General features: G+C 41.9%; 1 protein-coding gene across 9 annotated transcripts in view; it reads right to left on the bottom strand.

Moving 5' to 3' along the window:
- Positions 1 to 21,172, bottom strand: part of LOC139275073 (synaptotagmin-like protein 2) — a 144,370-nt gene that overhangs the window by 97,597 nt on the left and 25,601 nt on the right. For all 9 annotated transcript variants that reach the window (XM_070892035.1, XM_070892038.1, XM_070892037.1 and 6 more), the window contains exons 2-3: positions 11,695 to 11,846; positions 8,016 to 8,148 (exon numbers count right to left, since the gene is read on the bottom strand). In XM_070892035.1, coding sequence (XP_070748136.1) covers positions 8,016 to 8,148; positions 11,695 to 11,846 — 285 coding nt within the window. The remainder of the gene's footprint in view (positions 1 to 8,015; positions 8,149 to 11,694; positions 11,847 to 21,172) is intronic.

Here is a 21,172-nt window from a genome sequence, read left to right as displayed (position 1 = left end):
TGCACCTGTCTAGAGTAGAAAAGGAAGGAAGTTATGCTACACCTTTATAAATCACTGGTTAGGCCAGCTGGAGTATTATGTCCAATTCTGGGCTCCACACTTTCGGAAGGATGTCAAGACCTTGCAGAGGATATTTACTAGAATGGCAAAATGGATGCAAGACTTCAGTTATATGCGAGACTAGTGAAGTTGGGGTTGTGCCCATTAGAGCAGTGAAGGTTAAGGGGAGAACATAAGAATTAGGAGGAGTAGGACGTATGGCACTTTGAGCCTGCTCTGCCATTCAATATCATGACTGATCTTTGATCTCAACTCTACTTTGCCGCCCGATCCCCATATGCCTCGATTCCCCTAGAGTCCAAAAATCTAACTATCTCAGCCTCGAATATGCTCAACGACTCAGCATTCACAGCCCTTTGGGATAGAGAATTCCAAAGTTTCACAACCCTCTGAGTGAAGAAATTCCTCCTCATCTTAAATAGGAGACCCCTTATCCTGAGCCTATGCCCCCTAGTTCTAGATTCTCCAGCCAGGGAAAACAACCTCTCAGCATCTGCCATCAATCTCCCTCAGAATCTTATACGTTTCAATGATTCTTCTAAACTCTAGAGAGTATAGGCCCATTTTACTCAATCTCTCCTCATAGGATAACCCTCTTATCCCAGGGATCAATCTAGTGAACCTTTGTTGCACCACATTGAAGGCAAGTATATCCATTCTTAGATAAGGAGATCAAAACTGTGCACAGTACTCCAGGTGTGGTCTCACCAAGGCTATGTACAATTGTAGTAAGACTTCCTTACCCTCCCCTCAAAAAGCCAAACCTTTGTCCTCACCGTGCTTGCAAGCTACTGCTCCATCTACAACCTCCCTTTCCTCTCCAAAGTCCTTGAATGTGTTGTTGCCTCCCAAATCCGTGCCCATCTTTCTTGGAACTCCATGTTTGAATCCCTTCAATCTGGTTTCCGCCCCTAAAACAGTACCGAAACGGCTCGCATCAAAGTCACAAATGACATCCTTTGTGACTGTGACAAAGGTAAACTATCCCTCTCGACCCGTCTCCAGCCTTTGACACGGTTCGACCACTCCATCCTCCTCCAACGCCTCTCCACTACCAGCTGGGTGGGACTACACTCGCCTGGTTCCATTCTTATCTAGCTAATTGTAGCCAGAAAATCACCTACAATGGTTTCTCTTCCCACTCCCACATCGTTACCTCTGGTGTCCCCCAAGGATCTATCCTTGGCCCCCTCCTAGTTCTCTTGGTGACATCATCCGAAAACATGGCATCAGTTTCCACATGTACACTGACGACACCCAGCTCTACCTCAACACCACTTCTCTCGACCCCTCCACGGTCTCTAAATTGTCAGACTGCTGTTCGGCATCCAGTACTGGATGAGCAGAAATTTTCTCCAATTAAATATTGGGAAGACCAAAGCCATTGTCTTTGGTCCCCGCCACAAATTGCGCTCCCTAGCCACTGACTCCATTCCTCTCCCTAGCATCTGTCTGAGGCTGAACCAGATTGTTCGCAACCGAGGTGTCATATTTGACCCTGAAATGAGCTTCCAGCCACATATCCGCGGCATAACTAAAACCGCCTATTTCCACCTCCGTAACATTGCCCATCTCCGCCCCTGCCTCAGCTCATCTGCTGCTGAAACCCTCATCCATGCCTTTGTTACCTCTAGACTTGATTACCCCAAAGCACTCCTGCCTGGCCTCCCACATTCTACCCTACGTAAACTGGAGGTCATCCAAAACTCGGCAGCCCATGTCCTAACTCACACCAAGTCCCGTTCACCCATCAGCCCTGTTCTCGCCGACCGACATTAGCTCCCGGTTAAGCAACTCCTCAGTTTCAAAATTCTCATCAGTTTACAAATCCCTCCATGGCCTTGCCCCTCCCCATCTCTGCAATCTCCTTCAGCCTCCCAACCCTCATTGATGTCTGTGCTCCTCAAATTCTGCCCTGCTGAGCATCCCTGATTATAACTGCTCAACTATTGGTGGCCGTGCTTTCAGCTGCCTAGGCCAAGCTCTGGAACTGCCTCCTTAAAACTCTCCGCCTCTCTCCCCCTTTAAGACACTCCTTAAAACCTACCTCTTTGACCAAGCTTTTGGTCATCTGCCGCTATTTCTTTTTATGTGGCACTATATAAATACAAGTTGTTGTTGTGCTCCAACCCAAAAGCAATAAAGGGCAATATGCCATTTGTTTTCCTAATTGCTTGCTGTACATGCTACTTACTTTGTGCTTTATGTACGAGGACACCTAAATCTCTCTGAACACCAACATTTAATAATTTCTCACCATTTAAACATATTGTTTTTCTATTCCTACCAAGTGAATAACCTCACATTTTCCTACATTATGCTCCATCTGCCATCTTATTGCCCATTCATTTAACCTGTCCATCACCCTTTGTGTCCTCCTCACAGCTTACTTTCCCACCTAGCTTTGTATCAGCAGTAAACTTGGATACATTGCACTCGGCCCCTTCATCTAGGTCATAATATAGATTGTAAATAGCTGAGGCTCAAGCACCGATCCTTGTTACCCACTAGTTACAGCCTGCCAACCGAATGATGATCCAGTTTTACCTAGCTCTGTTTTCTGACCGTTAACCAATTCTCTCTCCATGCTAATATATTACCCCCAACCCCATGAGCCCTTATCTTGTGTCCACCTTATCGAATCCCTTTTGGAAATCCAAATATAATACATCTACTGGTTCCTCTTTATCTACTGTGCTAGTTACAGCCTCAAAAAACTCTAAATTTGTTAAACACTATTTCCCCTTCATAAAACCACATTGACTCTGCCTAAGCATATTATGATTTTTTAAGTGTCCTGTTATCTCTTCTTTAATGATGGCATTTGCCCGACGACTGGTGTCAGGCTAACTGGCCTATAGTTGTGCATTTTCTTTATCCCTCCTTTCTGAAATAGCGGGTTTACATTTGCTACTTCCACTCTGCTGGGACCGTTCTAGAATCTGGGGAATTTTGGAAGATCACCACCAATGCATCTGTTTCTCTGCAGCCACCTCTTTTAGAACCCGAGGATGTAGACCATCAGGTCCAGAGGATTTGTCGGCTTTTAATCCCATTAGTTTCTCAAGTACTTTTCCCGACTGATATTAATTACTTGAAGTTCCTTATTAGCCCCCTTGGGTTCCCCACTATTTTTGCTATGGTTTTTGTGTCTTCTACTGTGAAGACAGATACAAAATATTTGTTTAAAGTCTCTGGCAGTTCATTATTCCCCATTATAATTTCACCTGTCTCAGCCTCTAAGGGGCCAATAGATACTTTTGCTACTCTACCTTTTTACATACTTGTAGAAATTTTTAAAATCTGTTTTTATATTTCTTGCTAGTTTACTCTTGTATTCTACTTTCTCCCTTTTTGATCAATTTTTTGGTCATCCTTTGCTTGTTTCCATAGCTCTCCCAATCCTCAGGCTTACTACTATTCTTCAGAACATTATAAGCCTCTTCTTTTAATCTAATATTATCCTTAACTTCTTTACTTAGCCACGGATGAATCACTTTTCCTGTGGTGTTTTTATTTCTCAATGGAAAGTATATTCGATTCGAGATTTAATAGAGATGTTCAAAATCATGAAGGGTTTTGATAGAGTAAATAAAGAGTAACTGTTTTCATAGAAACATAGAAAATAGGTGCAGGAGTAGGCCATTCGGCCCTTCTAGCCTGCACCGCCATTCAATGAGTTCATGGCTGAACATGCAACTTCAGTACCCCATTCCTGCTTTCTCACCATACCCCTTGATTCCCCTAGTAGTAAGGACTTCATCTAACTCCTTTTTGAATATATTTAGTGAATTGGCCTCAACAACTTTCTGTGGTAGAGAATTCCACAGGTTCACCACTCTGGGTGAAGAAATTCCTCCTCATCTCGGTCCTAAATGGCTTCCCCCTTATCCTTAAGACTGTGTCCCCTGGTTCTGGACTTCCCCAACATTGGGAACATTCTTCCTGCATCTAACCTGTCTAACCCCGTCAGAATTTTAAACGTTTCTATGAGGTCCCCTCTCATTCTTCTGAACTCCAGTGAATACAAGCCCAGTTGATCCAGTCTTTCTTGATAGGTCAGTCCCGCCATCCCGGGAATCAGTCTGGTGAACCTTCGCTGCACTCCCTCAATAGCAAGAATGTCCTTCCTCAGGTTAGGAGACCAAAACTGTACACAATACTCCAGGTGTGGCCTCACCAAGGCCCTGTACAATTGTAGCAACACCTCCCTGCCCTTGTACTCAAATCCCCTCGCTATGAAGGCCAACATGCCATTTGCTTTCTTAACCGCCTGCTGTACCTGCATGCCAACCTTCAATGATTGATGTACCATGACACCCAGGTCTCTTTGCACCTGCCCTTTTCCTAATCTGTCACCATTCAGATAATAGTCTGTCTCTCTGTTTTTACCACCAAAGTGGATAACCTCACATTTATCCACATTATACTTCATCTGCCATGCATTTGCCCACTCACCTAACCTATCCAAGTCGCTCTGCAGCCTCATAGAATCCTCCTTGCAGCTCACACTGCCACCCAACTTAGTGTCATCCGCAAATTTGGAGATACTACATTTAATCCCCTCGTCTAAATCATTAATGTACAGTGTAAACAGCTGGGGCCCCAGCACAGAACCTTGCGGTACCCCACTAGTCACTGCCTGCCAGTGGCAGAAGGGTTGGTAATCAGAGGACACAGATTTAAGGCACAAAACAAAATACTGCGGATGCTGGAATCTAAAATAAAAACAGAAAATGCTGGAAATCTCAGCGGGTCAGGCAGCATCTGTGGAGAGAAACAGAGTTAACGTTTTAGGTCGATGACCCTTCAAGAGTCATCGACCTGAAATGTTAACTCTGTTTTTCTCCACACATGTTACACAGATTTAAGGTAATTGGCAAAACAACCAACCAAAGGCGAAACGAGGAGATTTAAAAAATGTTTTTTTTTTTAAATGCAGCGAGTTGTTGTGATCTGGAATGAGCTACCTGAAAGGGTGGTGGAAGCAGATTCAATTATAACTTTCAAAAGGATAAATACTTGAAAGGGAAAGATTTGTAGGGTCTATGGAAAGGGCAGGAGAATGGGACCAATTGGATATCTCTTTCAAAGAGCCGGCGCAGGCATAATGGGCTAAATGGCTTCCTTCTGTGCTGTATCATTCTAAGATTCTTTCTCCCATAGGGCTTTTATAACAGCAAAGGGAATTGAGTTTTACTCAGTCAGTCTGGGTTGACTTTAACACACCCTAGAAGTAAAAACATTTGCAATGTGCAAACATTTGCTTCCCACCCCAGCTCCCATGAATAAAATATTTAAATTTGCCCACATATTTTGCGCACTCAGTTCACAAACAATGAAGGTTAAAGTTTGTGCTGTGTACCTTCCATACTTGTCCTGTACATACACTCACTTTTACTCAAACATACCAGCTTGTTCTGGTCTCAATAAACCCAACCCAAAATCTGTCAAGTTCTTTGTGATAATGATTCCTATATATACTTAGCAGTCAACTGATGATAGATTTCAGCTATCACCCAACCTAAACAAAAATCCTGCTTAGATAACATATACCAATAGCTTAAGCACAGGTTAAACCTCCCTTATCCAGAACTCCCTTATCCGGAACCACACCTCGTCCAGAACCATTCCCGGCCACTGGGTGGCACATCTGCAGAACTCCAACATGAACAAATTGAAGTCCTTCCTCGCTGCTGACTCCCACAATCGCTGGCCTGACCCCGCGATCCACTGCGCCCCCCCATGATTTCTCCGCCGCTCTCCCAGCCCCAAGCCAGTCAACCCCAATATCCCCTTTGCTCAGTACCTGTACCATCCAATTTAACGGTGACCACCCCTCGTCCAGAAAAGTCCCTTATCCAGAACAGGCCAGGTCCAGAGGGTTCCGGATAAGGGAGGTTCAACTTGTACTCATTTAACCCATTGCAACACCCTTGAAATTTCAGTTTACATTAAAATTCTCTTAATACAGTTTTGAAATAAGCAAGTTATTTATTTACAAAATCCCCAATTTAAACATCTAGGACTCAATTTTCCCCAATGCCGTTTTTTTGGCATATTTCAAGAGTTAAGCCTTTTTTTTGGATCCGACTACTCAAAAAAAAACTTGCAAGTTTCCCCGTTCCAATTTTTAAACTTGGTGCCGTGCAGCCTGTCCTTTAGCTTCGGGGGGGTGGAGCCTAATGTCTGTGCCAAAAAAAACGATGACGCCCCCTCTGCGCATGCGCGAACAAAAGACTTTTTTTACGTGACTGTTATGGACGCGCATGCCCAGTACACCTCCCAGTCTGCATTCGGCCATTTTTAAAGAGCCAGTTGTGTGAGAGAACTTTAATTCTCTGGAAAAATCGGAGCTGCAATATGCAATGCAGCTCAAGGACCAAGAATTTCTCACAGGATGAAGTGGAGGCACAAGTTACTGTAATTGAGGCCAGATGACACGAGCTTCCACCAGCCTCCCATCCACCCCCCCAGCCAGGCTTCTTTTGAAGTTTCTGCATGTCTAAGGGTTCTCATCCCTTCAGTTCGGCTTCCACCCCACCCCACCTTCCCCGGGTTTCTTTTGAAGCTGTGCCCTGAGCCCGTGTCCAGGCAAGGGAGTGAATCTGCTGGCCGACTCTCCGACCCTTGAGCCCGGTGAGCAGATGTTCGGTGGTGGTGTGGTACTTTGAAAAAAATCAAAAATTAAAGAATTGCATTATACTTCAATTTTCTCCCTTTTGACATTGAAAAAATTAAACTTCGTAATGCATATTCTACGCAAAAAAATACTAACCTAAAAAAAAAATCATACCCAGCTGAGTTACGCTGGCGCAGAAACTTTGGGGAAACTTGGATATTTTAATTTACGCCAAAAAACAGTGCACACCCAAAAAAAATGGCACTCGATAACTAGGGAATATTGAGCCCCTAGTCACAATTATTTCAAAATGCTTCAAAAGTACAACTTCATTCCATTTTTTGCAAATGGCCATTTTCCAAAATTAGATTTTTTTTTTCCAAACTAATTTCTCTGACAATCTCCTCCAAACTCTGGGCAGAGACTGCTCTGTACCACTCACTAGGAGGTCTGATTTGACTCTCTGTTTGATTTTCCCTAAATGTGGGAAAGAATTCAGTCGCTGTATTTCCTTCCTGTTGGTTTGTTAATGGCAGAGCGGGAATACTGCCTGCCAATGTAAAGTCACCACTAGCCCATAGGAACATAGGGATTGCTAGACAATAGAAGACGATGCTACAGTGCCCATACTCAATAACACATTCTTTACTTTTTGTTCTCAAAAGTATACAACCAAACCTCAGAATATTCCTCCACCCCCAAAACTCCAGCATTGAATCCTGGCCTGTTCTCAACAAACACCATCCACTAATACCCACTCCCCCACAGCCATGTTAGTCTTCCAAAATGCTAGACTTTAGAGGGGTAGGCTACACGGTCAACCTGCAAATTTCACACAGCAAGTTTCCCATCTGCAACAGTGCATCGGAGATTTAGTGCTTCTTCACACGGAGGAAATAAATTTAAAAATGTAAACAACCAAACAGGGCGAATCATTCCCCAAGTACACTGAAATACCTGCTAGCAAAGCAGCACTGTGTCCTCTTGGGCAGGGAATAATGCAAGACCTGGAGATGGGAGAACTGGATTATGGGCTAAATGACCCCCTTAAACAACTTGTCCTGAAATAAAACTTCAAAATACATTTTTAGCTGATTTTGAAGATTAAAATCTCAGCACAAGTTCAATTCAGACTTGCACTGCTTATGTGTCAAAATCTTTAAGTGCGTTTTTTGTTCAAAAACAATATTTGCCTTCCACTGAGAACATCTACACGATGAGGAAAAGCAGAGAGAGAGAAATATAGAAACTTGAAGATTATTAAGTGTGTTCACCACCTGCATATTTCCACCAGCTCCAGCTAAAATAGTTTGCATCCAACTGTAGACAATACCTTGTTTGAGGTTCTTCAGACTTTGACTCTTGTAGGAAAACTGAAAGCTCAGGAGATACAAAGACATTGCTCCCAGCATTAGTCATGAAGCTCTTGGATTTCTCCTTTAATTCCTTAGACTGGAGACGCTCATCTGTGAATGAAGATTAGCCTTTATTCAGTGAAATATAATGGCAGTCAGTTCTCAGAACTTTAGCGATCCCAGAACACAATCCCAATGTATCGCATTTACCATTGTTCAGAATTCCTGCTGAGATCATACATTATAACCCAATTATTCGTGTTTTGTTTGTTTAGCAAGTTGAATGTTGTTATTTCAGTATGCAACAGATGTTTTGTGCATATCAAAAGTTTCTTATAGCAAATCTTAGAGTGTAATAGAGTGGTTAAAATTTGGATTCCGTTTCAAGCATGTGACTAAAAAGGTAGAGACATAAACTTTTCTTTTAAAAATGCAGTTAAGGAAATTCAATTCAAACACAACGAATTTCTACAAATTGGTCACAGGCTTTTCCAATTAAAAATTAAAAGTCACATTTTTCCTCACCAACTCCTCCACCCCCCCATACATAGACATATATACACCACTGTTCTGTTCATAAATCAGTTACAACAGATTGAGCTGTGTTCATTTTTCTAAAAATAAAAATCACCCCAGTTTTTTGTAGAACCTTGCTGTGCACATGTTGGTGACCACATTTCCCTACATTACAACACTAACTACACTTTTTTTTAAAAAAGTACTTCATTGGCTGTAAATCACTTTAGGACATCCAGAGGTCATGAAAGGTGCTCTGTAAATTCAAGTTTGTTCTTTATTTCTTTCCCAATGGACTATGTAGGATTCAGAAGTGTAGAGTGAGAAACTGTATGTGAAGTTTCAATTGATTTCAGTGGATCAGAGGCAAGAGATTGTTATCTACTTTGTTAATTGATCCCATGTGCCAATTTTTGCATACAAGGAACTAAACAGGGTTAATGCCTTATGTCAGTTTTACGCTTGTAACTTAAGAGCCTTTCTATGTCTGTTGACAGCAGGGCATTCAATCCTGCTTTCAGTCTGTATTGAGATCCTTTTCGTCCTTTCTGTGCAACAACTCATGCTGATTTTGAAACTCCATTTCACATTACCTTGGGTTGATAATGACCTTTGTTTTCTAGCAAAGCAAGCAATCAGACATCCATTTCTGGATGGACAGAAATTTTCTCCAATTAAATGGGAAGACCCAAACCATTGTTTTCGGTCCCCGCCACAAACTCTGTTCCCTAGCCATCGTCTCCATCCCTCTCATCCTTTTCCCACATTACAACAGTGACTACACTCCAAAAGTACTTCATTGGCTGTAAAGTGCTTTGAGACTTCCGGTGGACGTGAAAGACGCTATATAAATGCAAGACTTACTTTCTTTCTCTCCCCAACTTGTGTTTGAGGCTGAACCACATTGTTCGCAGCCTTGGTGTCATATTTGACCCTGAAATTAGCTTTTGACTACATATCCGCAGTAAAACTAAGACCGCCTATTTCCACCTCCGTAATATCACCTGTCTCTGCCCTTGCCTCAGCTCATCTGCTGCTGAAGCCCACATCCATGCTTTTGTTACTCTATACTTGACTATTCCAATGCACTCCTGGCTAGCCTCCCACATTCTACCCTACATAAACTTGAGGTCATCCAAAACTTGGCTGCCCATGTCCTAATTTGCACCAAGTCCCGTTCACCCATCACCCCTGTGCTCACTGACCTACATTGGCTCCTGGTTAAGCAATTCCTCGATTTTAAAATTCTCAACCTTGTTTACAAATCCCTCCATAGTCTCGCCCCTCCCTATCTCTAATCTCCTTCAGCCTCACAACCCTACAGAGATGTTTATGAAACACAATTTTGTAAAATTCAGTATAAAACAGTCAGGGTCTTGAGCAGGTCATTCACCTTAATATATAATAAAAAAAGGGAAAAGACTTCACACTGTATGTATTCTAAAAGCCACTATCCATTTTCAATTGCAATTACTTCTTTAACAGAAGCAAAACTAGATTAATACACAAATCTGAATCCTAAATAGAGTCTTGATACAGACATGCACAAGCATGGCCCAAGGACAACTGTTACTATATTCAGACACATCCTCATTTCAATCCCTTGTCATAAAGTAAATTCCATTCAGATCAATAGACTGGGGCGGGGGTCATTTCTTTCCTTCCCATTGTTCCCTAGTTGACGAATGCTTGATCTCAGCTAGTTGATACCAGTGACTTTCGGAAAAGCACCAAAGCATTTTCTCGGGGGCAAAGAAAGTCACAACTTGCGATATGTAGGGCAGTACTGGCAGAAGTTTGGAAGGTCACCTGCCACTCTCTTGAGGAATATTGTGGCTGTACCAGGATCAGAGCCATAACCCATACATAGCCCCTGCCCAGCCACTGACACTATTTTTTTGGAGGGTGGGGGGGGAAGGTTATGCAATGAGGGTGTCCAAACCAAGCCAAATTAAGAGTTTTAATCAATCAATCCAAAGAAATGGTCATGCACAAATGTGTGTATGTTGTGCACCTGTATACTGAACTGTGTGCTTGCGAGTGTAAGTGTAAAAGACAGAATACCATTTTAAAAATATTTTCCTGGTGAACTGTTCTCGGAGGAATAAAAACTTATTTTGCCGTGAGAAATGTTCACGTGGCTGAGAAAAGATGTAACACATCAGCATACAATAGGGAGTAACATCAGTTACCATAAAAGAGTATTAGCAGTAATAATGAATTATTTCATCAAATGGCTTCCTGTTGCATTTTTGTTTGATTGCTACCTGGCTGTTTTCTATAGTAGCACTTTAACACGCATAATAACCATGTATTCGAACATTTAATTACCCTAGACCATATATTAAATTGTTTGATTGCAAATAGTAAATATAGAATATTTGGGTTCATAGTAACACCGTCACCAAGAAAAACACGCATGTTTGTGGCTTTCCGAAAACAATTTCAATTGCTTAAGTAAATGAAGTTGAATGGGCTATCCTTCCTGTATTTGAGAGCTATACTAACGCATTTGACTGGTTTTAATCCATCTGTACAAGCAGCATCTTTCCAAGCTATAGTCCAATTTATTACTTTTCCTAATAAATTTACCGCACTCCCCAAAGTTTGGGAAGAATTTACATACTCCCACATTTAATTCATTACAAAAATTTTACATTACAAAGCTAAGTGGCAAACTAAGCAGCAAACAAACCAACATTCACAGAGTGAAGAGTTGGGGGAAAACATTTAATAAATTATCTTACCACAACAAGATACAAGTATAAAATGGACATTCTAAAAAATGGTCAAGTCTTGCTATATTGAGTATTAATTACCTGTTGCATTGATGCACATTATGAAAAAATACAAAACAATGTACCCTTTTTTTAAAAAAAGTAACAATGCCATGTTTTATGAACAATTATTTTGAACGAACCTAAGAGGATGCTTCATTACACCAAAGCATTTGAGATTTGTATGCAACTAATTGTGATCATGACCATAACCTAAAGCTGGGATTAAAATTCTTTATTCCGATGTTACTACTCTCGAGTAAGCCAATGGGACCCAAATGATCCTACATTCTTATATACTAAGCTCATCAGTCGCTGAACAGAAAATAGGCTTAATACTTAACAGTAAATCAAGGAAACCTACAGATAGTCATGGGTTTCTTCTTCCGTATTGATGCTTGGATTAGCTCAGCTCCATGTAATGTGTCTTTGTGCCTCTTTGCCTTGGCTTTATAGAACCATTCGCCAGTCATATTCTTACGTTGAGTTACATTTTCAACTGATTCTTGTACATGTCTGGGGAGAAATAAAATGTGAAAGAATTCATTATTTTGTTGACCACCAGCTATGTGCATTGAGATTACAAAATCCCTTTATTTTTCCTTCTATTTCCTTTTGTCTCCAGAGTTATGCACCAGTTGCTACCAAGAGGACGTGATAGGAATTTTTAACTCCCCGAATACCAGGAGCTTTAAAAAGGCTAAATTCAATGAAACTAGGAAAGAACAAAAGCAAATAGATTGGGGGACGTTGTACTATTTGTCACCTCATCATCATCATAGGCAGTCCGTCGGAATCGAGGAAGACGTACTTCCACTCTTAACATGAGTTCTTAGGTGGCTGTATAGTCCAGTAGAAAGGAGATAAGGAAAGGTGGAGGGCAGAGAAATCAACGGCAAAAATCAAAAAGGGCCACATTACAACATAATTCTAAAAGGACAAAGTGTTAAAAAAACAAGCCTGAAGGCTCTGTGTCTCAATGCGAGGAGCGTTCGTAATAAGGTGGATGGTGGATTATTTAACTGCGCAGATAGCTGTTAATGGATATGATGTAATTGGGATTACGGAGACATGGTTCCAGGGTGACCAAGGCTGGGAACTCAGCATCCAGGGGTATTCAATATTCAGGAAGGATAGACAGAAAGGAAGAGGAGGAGGGGTAGTGTTGCTGGTTAAAATGGAGATTAACGCAATAGTAAGGAAGGATATTAGCTTGGATGATGTGGAATCTGTATGGGTAGAGCTGCAGAACACCAAAGGGCAGAAAATGCTAGTGGGAGTTGTGTACAGACCACCAAATAGTGATAGTGAGGTTGGGCATGGCATCAAACAGGAAATTAGGGATGCGTGCAATAAAAGGTACAGCAGTTATCATGGGTGATTTTAATCGACATATAGATTGAGTTAACCAAACTGGTAGCAATACGGTGGAGGAGGATTTCCTGGAGTGTATAAGGGATGGTTTTCTAGACCAATATGTCGAGAAACCAACTAGAGAGCAGGCCATCCTAGACTGGGTCTTGTGTAATGAGAGGGGATTAATTAGCAATCTTGTTGTGCGAGGCCCCTTGGGGAAGAGTGACCATAATATGGTAGAATTCTTCATTAAGATGGAGAGTGACACAGTTAATTCAGAGACTAGGGTCCTGAATTTAAAGAAAGATAACTTCAATGGTATGAGACGTGAATTGGCTAGGATAGACTGGCGAATGATACTTAAAGGGTTGATGGTGGATAGGCAATGGCAGACATTTAAAGATCACATGAATGAACTACAACAATTGTACATCCCTGTCTGGCGTAAAATATAAAACAGGGAAGGTGGCTCAACCGTGGCGAACAAGGGAATTTAGGGATAGTGTTAAATCCAAGGAAGAGGTGTATAAAGTGGCCAGAAAAAGCAGCAAACCTGAGGACTGGGAGAAATTTAGAATTCAGCAGAGGAGGACAAAGGGTTTAATTAGGAGGGGGAAAATAGAGTATGAGAGTAAGCTTGCAGGGAACATAAAAACTGACTGCAAAAGTTTCTATAGATATGTGAAGAGAAAACGATTAGTGAAAACAAATGTAGGTCCCTTGCAGTCAGAATCAGGTGAATGTATAATGGGGAGCAAAGAAATGGCAGACCAATTGAACAAATACTTTGGTTCTGTCTTCACTAAGGAAGTCACAAATAACCTTCCGGAAATACGAGAAGGAGGAACTGAAGGAAATCCTTACTAGTCAGGAAATTGTGTTAGGGAAATTGATGGGACTGAAGGCCGATAAATCCCCAGGGCCTGATGGTCTACATCCCAAAGTACTTAAGGAAGTGGCCCTAGAAATAGTGGATGCACTGATGGTCATTTTCCAACATTCTATAGACTCTGGAACAGTTCCTATGGATTGAAGGGTAGTTAATGTAATGCCACTTTTTTAAAAAGGTAGGAGAGAGAAAACAGGCAATTATAGACCAGTTAGCCTGACATCGGTAGTGGGGAAAATGTTGGAATCAATTATTAAAGATGAAATAGTAGTGCATTTGGAAAGCAGTGACAGGATCGTTCCAAGTCAGCATGGATTTATGAAATCATGCTTGACAAATCTTCTACAGTTTTTTGAGGATGTAACTAGTAGAGTGGACAAGGGAGAACCAGTGGATGTGGTGTATTTGGATGTTCAAAAGGCTTTTGACAAGGTCCCACACAAGAGATTGGTGTGCAAAATCAAAGCACATGGTATTGGGGATAATGTATTGATGTGAATAGAGAACTGGTTGGCAGACAGAAAGCAAAGAGTAGGAATAAACGGGTCCTTTTCAGAATGGCAGGCAGTGACTGGTGGGGTACCGCAAGGTTCAGTGCTGGGTCCCCAGCTATTTACAATATACATTAATGATTTGGACGAAGGAATTGAATGTAATATCTCCAAGTTTGCAGATGACACTAAGCTTGGTGGTAGTATGAGCTGTGAGGAGGATGCTAAGAAGCTGAAGGGTGACTTGGACAGGTTAGGTGAGTGGGCAAATGCATGGCAGATGCAGATAAATGTGAGGTTATCCACTTTGGTAGCAAAATCAGGGAGGCGGATTATTATCTGAATGGTGACAGATTAGGAAAAGGGAAGGTGCAATGAGACCTGGGTGTCATGATACGTCAGTCATTGAAAGTAGGCATGTAGGTACAGCAGGCGGTAAAGGTGGCAAATGGCATGTTGGCCTTCATAGCAAGAGTATTTGAGTATAGGAGCAGGGAGGTCTTACTGGAGTTGTACAGGGCCTTGCTGAGGCCACACCTTGAATATTGTGTACAGTTTTGGTCTCCTAATCTGAGGAAGGACATTCTTGTTATTGAGGGAGTGCAGCGAAGGTTCACCAGACTGATTCCCGGGATGGTAGGACTGACATATGAAGAAAGACTGGATCGACAAGGCTTATATTCACTGGAATTTAGAAGAATGAGAGGGGATCTCCTAGAAACATCTAAAATTCTGACGGGATTGGACAGGTTAGATGCAGGAAGAATGTTCCCGATTTTCGGGAAGTCCAGAACCAGGGGTCACAGTCTAAGGATAAGGGGTAAGCCATTTAGGACTGAGACGAGGAGAAACTTCTTCACTCAGAGAATTGTGAGCATGTGGAATTCTCTACCACAGAAAGTTGTTGAGGTCAGTTCATTAGATATATTCAAAAGGGAGTTAGATGTGGCCCTTACGGCTAAAGGGATCAAGGGTATGGAGAGAAAGTAGGAATGAGGTACTGAAGTTGCATGATTAGCCATGATCATATTGAATGGTGGTGCAGGCTCGAAGGGCCGAATGGCCTACTCCTGCACCTATTTTCTATGTTTCACAGTCTCGGTCACAGGTGGGACAGTCATTGAGGGAAGGGGTGGGTTGGACGAGTTTGCTGCACGCGCTTTCCGCTGCCTGCGCTTGATTTCTGCACGCTCTTGGCGATGAGATTCGAAGAGCTCAGTGCCCTCTGGATGCACCTCCTCCACTTAGGGCGGTCTTTGGCCAGGGACTCCTCGGTGCCAGCGGGGATGTCACAACCCATCAGGGAGGCCCTGAGCGTGTCCCTGCAACGCCTCCGCCGCCCACCCATCACCTACTAGCATGCTGTTGAACACCTTTAAAAAGGTATAATGCTCAGCATGCATGATAAATACATGCCAAAAATCAACAAGCTCAGACTTAACAAACATGACCCTAAATTAATTCACACATTTTTAAAAGTGAGACCCAAGTCGAAAAACCTCTTCAGATCTGGCAGGGTGAAAGGAAAAGGTCTTCACTGGAAAAATACAAGAAAATGCAGAAATATTTTAAGAGGGACAAAAAGACCTATAAAAAAAGCAAAAACAGGAAAAAATATCCAGTACCTCAAAAGTATAAGGGCAGCCAGAAGAGGTAAAATCAAATAAATGCAATCAGATTTAAAACCTAGGATGAGCATCGTATAACAACAATGAATAATTACTTACTCCAAGTATTCATAAGGCAACATGTGTGCAACATGTATTTCCTGAAGATATCCCAAGAAAAATCAATGGCATTGATTTAAAAAGAGATGAAAGTCTTACAAAAACTAAAATGGATCAAAACAAATAGCATTCCAGGATAAAAAAATAATCTGAGACTAGGGATGTGGAACTATTAATCATTATGAGGGAGTCGGAGCCGGGCCAGTCGATTGGAAACATGCCAATCTAGTATACAATATTCAAAAAGAATGACAAACCAGACGCAGACAACTACAGATCCATTAGTATTACTTCCATTCCATGTAAAATAATGGCATTGATTATCAGGAGTAAACCTGATGCTTATCTATATGATAATAACCTAGTTAACAAGGATTGAGAAAAGAAGGATCCTGCTCAAACATCTGTAATTTGGAAGAAGTGACAATCTAAGTGGACTGTAGAAAACCCATGTTGTACTTGGCCATAAAAGGAGCAGCGAGCGGCAGCCCGGGAGCAGCGTGGAGGCCCCGAACTGCGAGAAACCATCAGTGGCAGGTCGGGGCCATAAAAGGAGCAGTGGCCATGAGCAGCATGGACGCCCCGACCTGCGAGAGACCATCAGCAGCAGGTCAGGGCCATAAAAAGTGGTAAGCAGCGGCCTGGGAGCAGCGTCAGGCCACTACAAGATACAGCGCGAGCTGGTGCAGGAGAGCAATGGCAGCGAAGAGTGACATCAGCAAGGTCCAGGTCGGTGATTGGAGCGTGGGCAGCTACAGCAGGAGTGGCGAGGTCGGGGCGAAGAAGCGGCGAGAGACTGTGGAGGGATGTGATCGAGGCCTAAGGGAGGTGCGAGTTCGGGGCCCAGGGGCATTACAAGCCAGCCCACACTGCGAAATGTGTGCGCACTAGGTCCATGCAGCAGAGCAGGTCTCCAGCTGTCTTGGGTAATTCTTGTCAGTGGACCAAGACCTAACTCTGTCAAGTCCGTGTGGTGGCTGGTGTGCAACGGCCACAGCACGTTAAAAAAATCTTCCACCCTTGACAATGTAGTTCGGGTTCTTCTTTCGAAACACCTGTGAACTCTTTTTTTGGCGTGGAAGCAAGTCATCCTCGTTTCGAGGGATCGCCTATGATCGACTTCCAAAAGGCTTATGTCAAGGTTTCATACAAAAAGCTATTCATTAAACTAAAACTGTAGGGATTCAAGGTAAACTTTGGGGATGTATAAGAAACTGGCTAAAGGTTATGAAACAATGACTACTTGCTAAAAAAGTTATATCAAGGGTTTGCAAGGGGAGAGGGGGAGGAGAAACATTGAGTGGGGTGCCCATGGACTCTATTCAGACCACTATGTTCCTAATTTAAATAAATAACCTAGATTCAGAAACTAATGCAAAGTAGTCAAATTTTCAACATATGAGTTAAATAAAATGGAAGTGGACAGAACAACAGGAAAAATGTAATGCAGACAAGTGAAAAGTGTAATGCATAGGAAGGAAACATAGCAGACAAACATACTTCCTGAATAGTCTTGCAATAGCCAAGGATGAATCTGAGAGAGCTCGTAATCTTGGTCGACTCAACACTAAACATGTCCAACTAATGCACAGTAACAAAGAATGTTGAACTACTTAGCCAAAACAGTACAATGCAAGTTGTGACCAAACTTTATCGTGCTCTCGACAGACCGCTTCCTGAATTCAGTCCAGTTATGGTCATTAAGAAACAAGGGAGACATTCAGGTGCCGGAGCCAGTGCAGAGAAGAGCCACGGTGCATATCTGTATAGTCAGGAGTTTGAGTGACTGGAGAAACTTGGCTTTTTCAGCCAGTTTTGATCCAAGAAAGGAAAATTTTATTATCCCAAATGGGGAGAGACTAGAACTGTGGAGGACCAAAGGGATTTGGGTGTTCAGGTACATAAATCATTATTCTTGCTGCAGAGTATGCAAGTTACAAATCCAGAAAATGCTGAAGTAAGTTCACAATGATAAGATTGTGCACAAGGTGGTGAAATTTACAGTGTACGACACCGATCTCATCATTGCAGGAAAGAAAAGACTTGCATTTATATAGCACCTTTCATGACCACCAGATGTCCTAAAGTGCTTTACAGCCAATGGAATACTTAAAAAAACAAAGTGTAATCACTGTTGTAATGTAGGAAACGTAGCAACTCAGCAAGCTCCCACAAACAGCAATATGATAATGATAAAATAGCTTGTTTTTGTTATGTAGACTGATGGATAAATATTGGCCAGGACACTGGGTATAACTTTCCTGCTCTTCTTTGAAATAGTGCAATGAGATCTCTTACATCATATGAACATAAGAAATAGGAGCAGGAGTCGGCCATACGGCCTCTCTAACCTGCTCTGCCATTCAATTAGATCATGGACCTCAACTCCACTTTCCCGTTCAGTCTCCATATCCCTTCTTTCCCCTAGCGTCCAAAAATCTATCTATCTATCGATCTATCTATCGCAGCCTTTTATATTCAAAGACTCAGCATCCACAGCCCTCTAGGGCAGAGAATACCAAAGATTCACAACCCTCTGAGTGAAGAAATTCCTCATCTCTTAAATGGCCTACCCCTTATCCTGAGACTATGCCTCCTCGACACTCCTGCCAGAGGAAACAACCTCTCAGCATCTAACCTGTCAATCCCCTTCAGAATCTTGTATGTTTCAATGAGATCACCTCTTCGAAACTCCAGAGAGTATAGGCCCATTCTACACAGGTGACATGGAATCTTAAGAGTGTCCTCTCATAGAAATTTACAACACAGAAGAAGGCCATTTCAGGCCATCATGTCCACACCAGCTGACCAAGAGCTATGCAGCCTAATCCCACTTTCCAGCTCTTGGTATGTAGCCATGTAGGTTATGGCACTTTAAGTGCACATCCAAGTATCTTTTAAATGTGGCAGTGAGTTCCAGAGCCACACCCTCTTGATGAAGAACTTTCCCCTCATATCTCCACTAAACCTCCTCCCAATTACTTTAAATCTATGCTCCCTGGTTATTGACCCCTCATCCAAGTGAAACAGGTCCTTCCTATCCACTCTATCCAGGCCCCTCATAATTTTATACACCTCAATCTGGTCTCTCCTTAGCCTCCTCTGTTCCAAAAAAAACAGACTCAGCATCTCCAATCGTTCCTCATAGCCAAAATTCTCCAGTCCAAGCAACATTCTTGTAAATCTCCTCTGCACCCTTTCGAGTGATATTACCCCCAACGCCATGAACTTTTATCTTCTGCAGTAACCTTTTATGTGGCACCTTGTCAAATGCCTTCTGAAAGTCCAAATACACCACATCCACTGGTTCCCCTTTATCCACTCTCTTAGTTACATCCTCAAAGAACAACCATTAACCTATGCTTCCTGTCTCCGAGCTAATTTTGGATCCAACTTGCCACTTTACTCTGGATCCCATGGGCGATTACTTTCGTGACCAGTCTGCCATGTGGGACCTTACCAAAAGCTTTGCTAACATCCATATACACTACATCATACGCACTGCCCTCATCGACCCTCCTGGTTACCTCCTCGAAAAATTCAATCAAGTTAGTCAGATACAACCTTCCCTTGACAGATCCATGCTGCCTATCCTTGATTAATCCTCATTTTTCCAAATGAAGATTTGTCCTGTCCCTCAGGATTTTTTCTAATAATAACCAACGAGGTTAGGCTGACTCACCTGCAATTACTCAGTCTATCCCTTTCTCCCTTTTTAAACAAAGGTACAACATTAGCAGTCCTCCAGTACCACACCTGTAGCCAGAGAGGATTGGAAAATGATGGTCAGAGCCTCTGCTATTTCCTCTTTTGCTTCTCTTAACAGTCTAGGATATATTTCATCTGGGCCTGGGGATTTATCCACTTTTCCAGGAATCAATCTAGTGAATCTTTGTTGCACTGCCTCCAAGACAAGTATATCCTTCTTTAGATAAGGAGACAAAAACTATGCACAGTACTCCAGTTGTGGTCTCACCAAGACCCTGTACAATTATTGTAGCAAGACTTCCTTACTCTCATATGCTAACCCCCTTGCAATGGGGGATAACATGGCATTTGTCTTTCTTATTGCTTGCTGCACCTGCATGCTAGCTTTCTGTATTTCTTGCACAATCATACAAATCTCTCTGAACATCCACCTCTGAGCATAGACAGAGCCTTGGTTCGGCGTCTCACCCAAAAGACAGTGCAGCACTCTGTGTCAGCCTTGATTTTTGTGCTCAAGTCTCCGGAGTGGGTCTTGAACCTACAACCTTCTGACTCAGAGGCGAGCTTGCTATCAAATGAGCCACTGGCTGATGGAAATTCTGGGCCTACATGTACACACCTTGCCCTGATTTCTTGCACATGGAGGTGAAAAATGGCAATTAAAGAGCAACCAATTTTCACTGATTAATCTAGGTACATTTTCAACTTAATGTCACAAAAATATTACATGTCTTGAGTTTGTTTCAATCATTTTGTACAAAGGTACAACTTATAAATCAAGAGAGGGGGCCAAGAGCACTAGAAAGAAAAATGCTAAATAGTTTTAGTATGAGAACCATACACCATTGTAAATGGTAAATCAAATCCAAATGGTAAGGTTTCCATTGTGAACTGTACCTCCCACCTAGAGGGAAAAAAACCCCAACTAGTTACAGAAGATTGTCCTGCTATAAATGGCTATTTAACTAAATAATTTATGTTTTGGAAAGAAAATAAAAAATGGAAAATTTCCATATTACTTTACTGTCCCCAATTAAAACATTCCACATTTGCTGCACCACCTCCTATCCTCTTTTCTGGAGTTATTATCTCCTTTCTTTCACTTGCCTCTCCCATCTGAAAACTTGAAAGCTTTCAATTGAAGACAACCACAATATTCTATTCGGAAAACCAAAGCTTTTGGCACAGTAAAGTTTTTCTCTACCAAAACATTTAAATTATCACGCATGGGATGACACCACATCCAAAACATGCTGTGCAGAATTCCGAAGAATATGGCGAAGACATGTATTCCACATTTGACAACAATGTGATTGACTTCATTGTTTGGGATATTTTAAGAAATAGCAGAGAATACATTTTTGTTTATCTGATCTCATGATTCCTCTGTCTCCAATTAAGCCCAAGGCAAATTTAAACAAAAGGCATTTGGAGAATGTAGATCTCTTCCTCAAGAGTATCGTACAAAAAAGTGAGTCAACATCAAATATAGCTGCCAATCAGGTTTTAAAAGCATCCCAGGGATTAAAAGAATTTATTGAAAAAAAAACATTTTTTATACCAGGAAATCTGATATTATCTTTAACAGAAATTAAATATCAATTCTGGCATACATCATGTTTGATGATTCTCATACAAATTACATCATATAGTAGCAATAATTATTCAAGC

This window comes from Pristiophorus japonicus, chromosome 10, assembly GCF_044704955.1.
Source record: "Pristiophorus japonicus isolate sPriJap1 chromosome 10, sPriJap1.hap1, whole genome shotgun sequence".
Lineage (NCBI taxonomy): Eukaryota > Metazoa > Chordata > Chondrichthyes > Pristiophoridae > Pristiophorus > Pristiophorus japonicus.
Note: the sequence above shows the minus strand (reverse complement) of the source record. Positions and strands in the feature narration are given on the sequence as shown.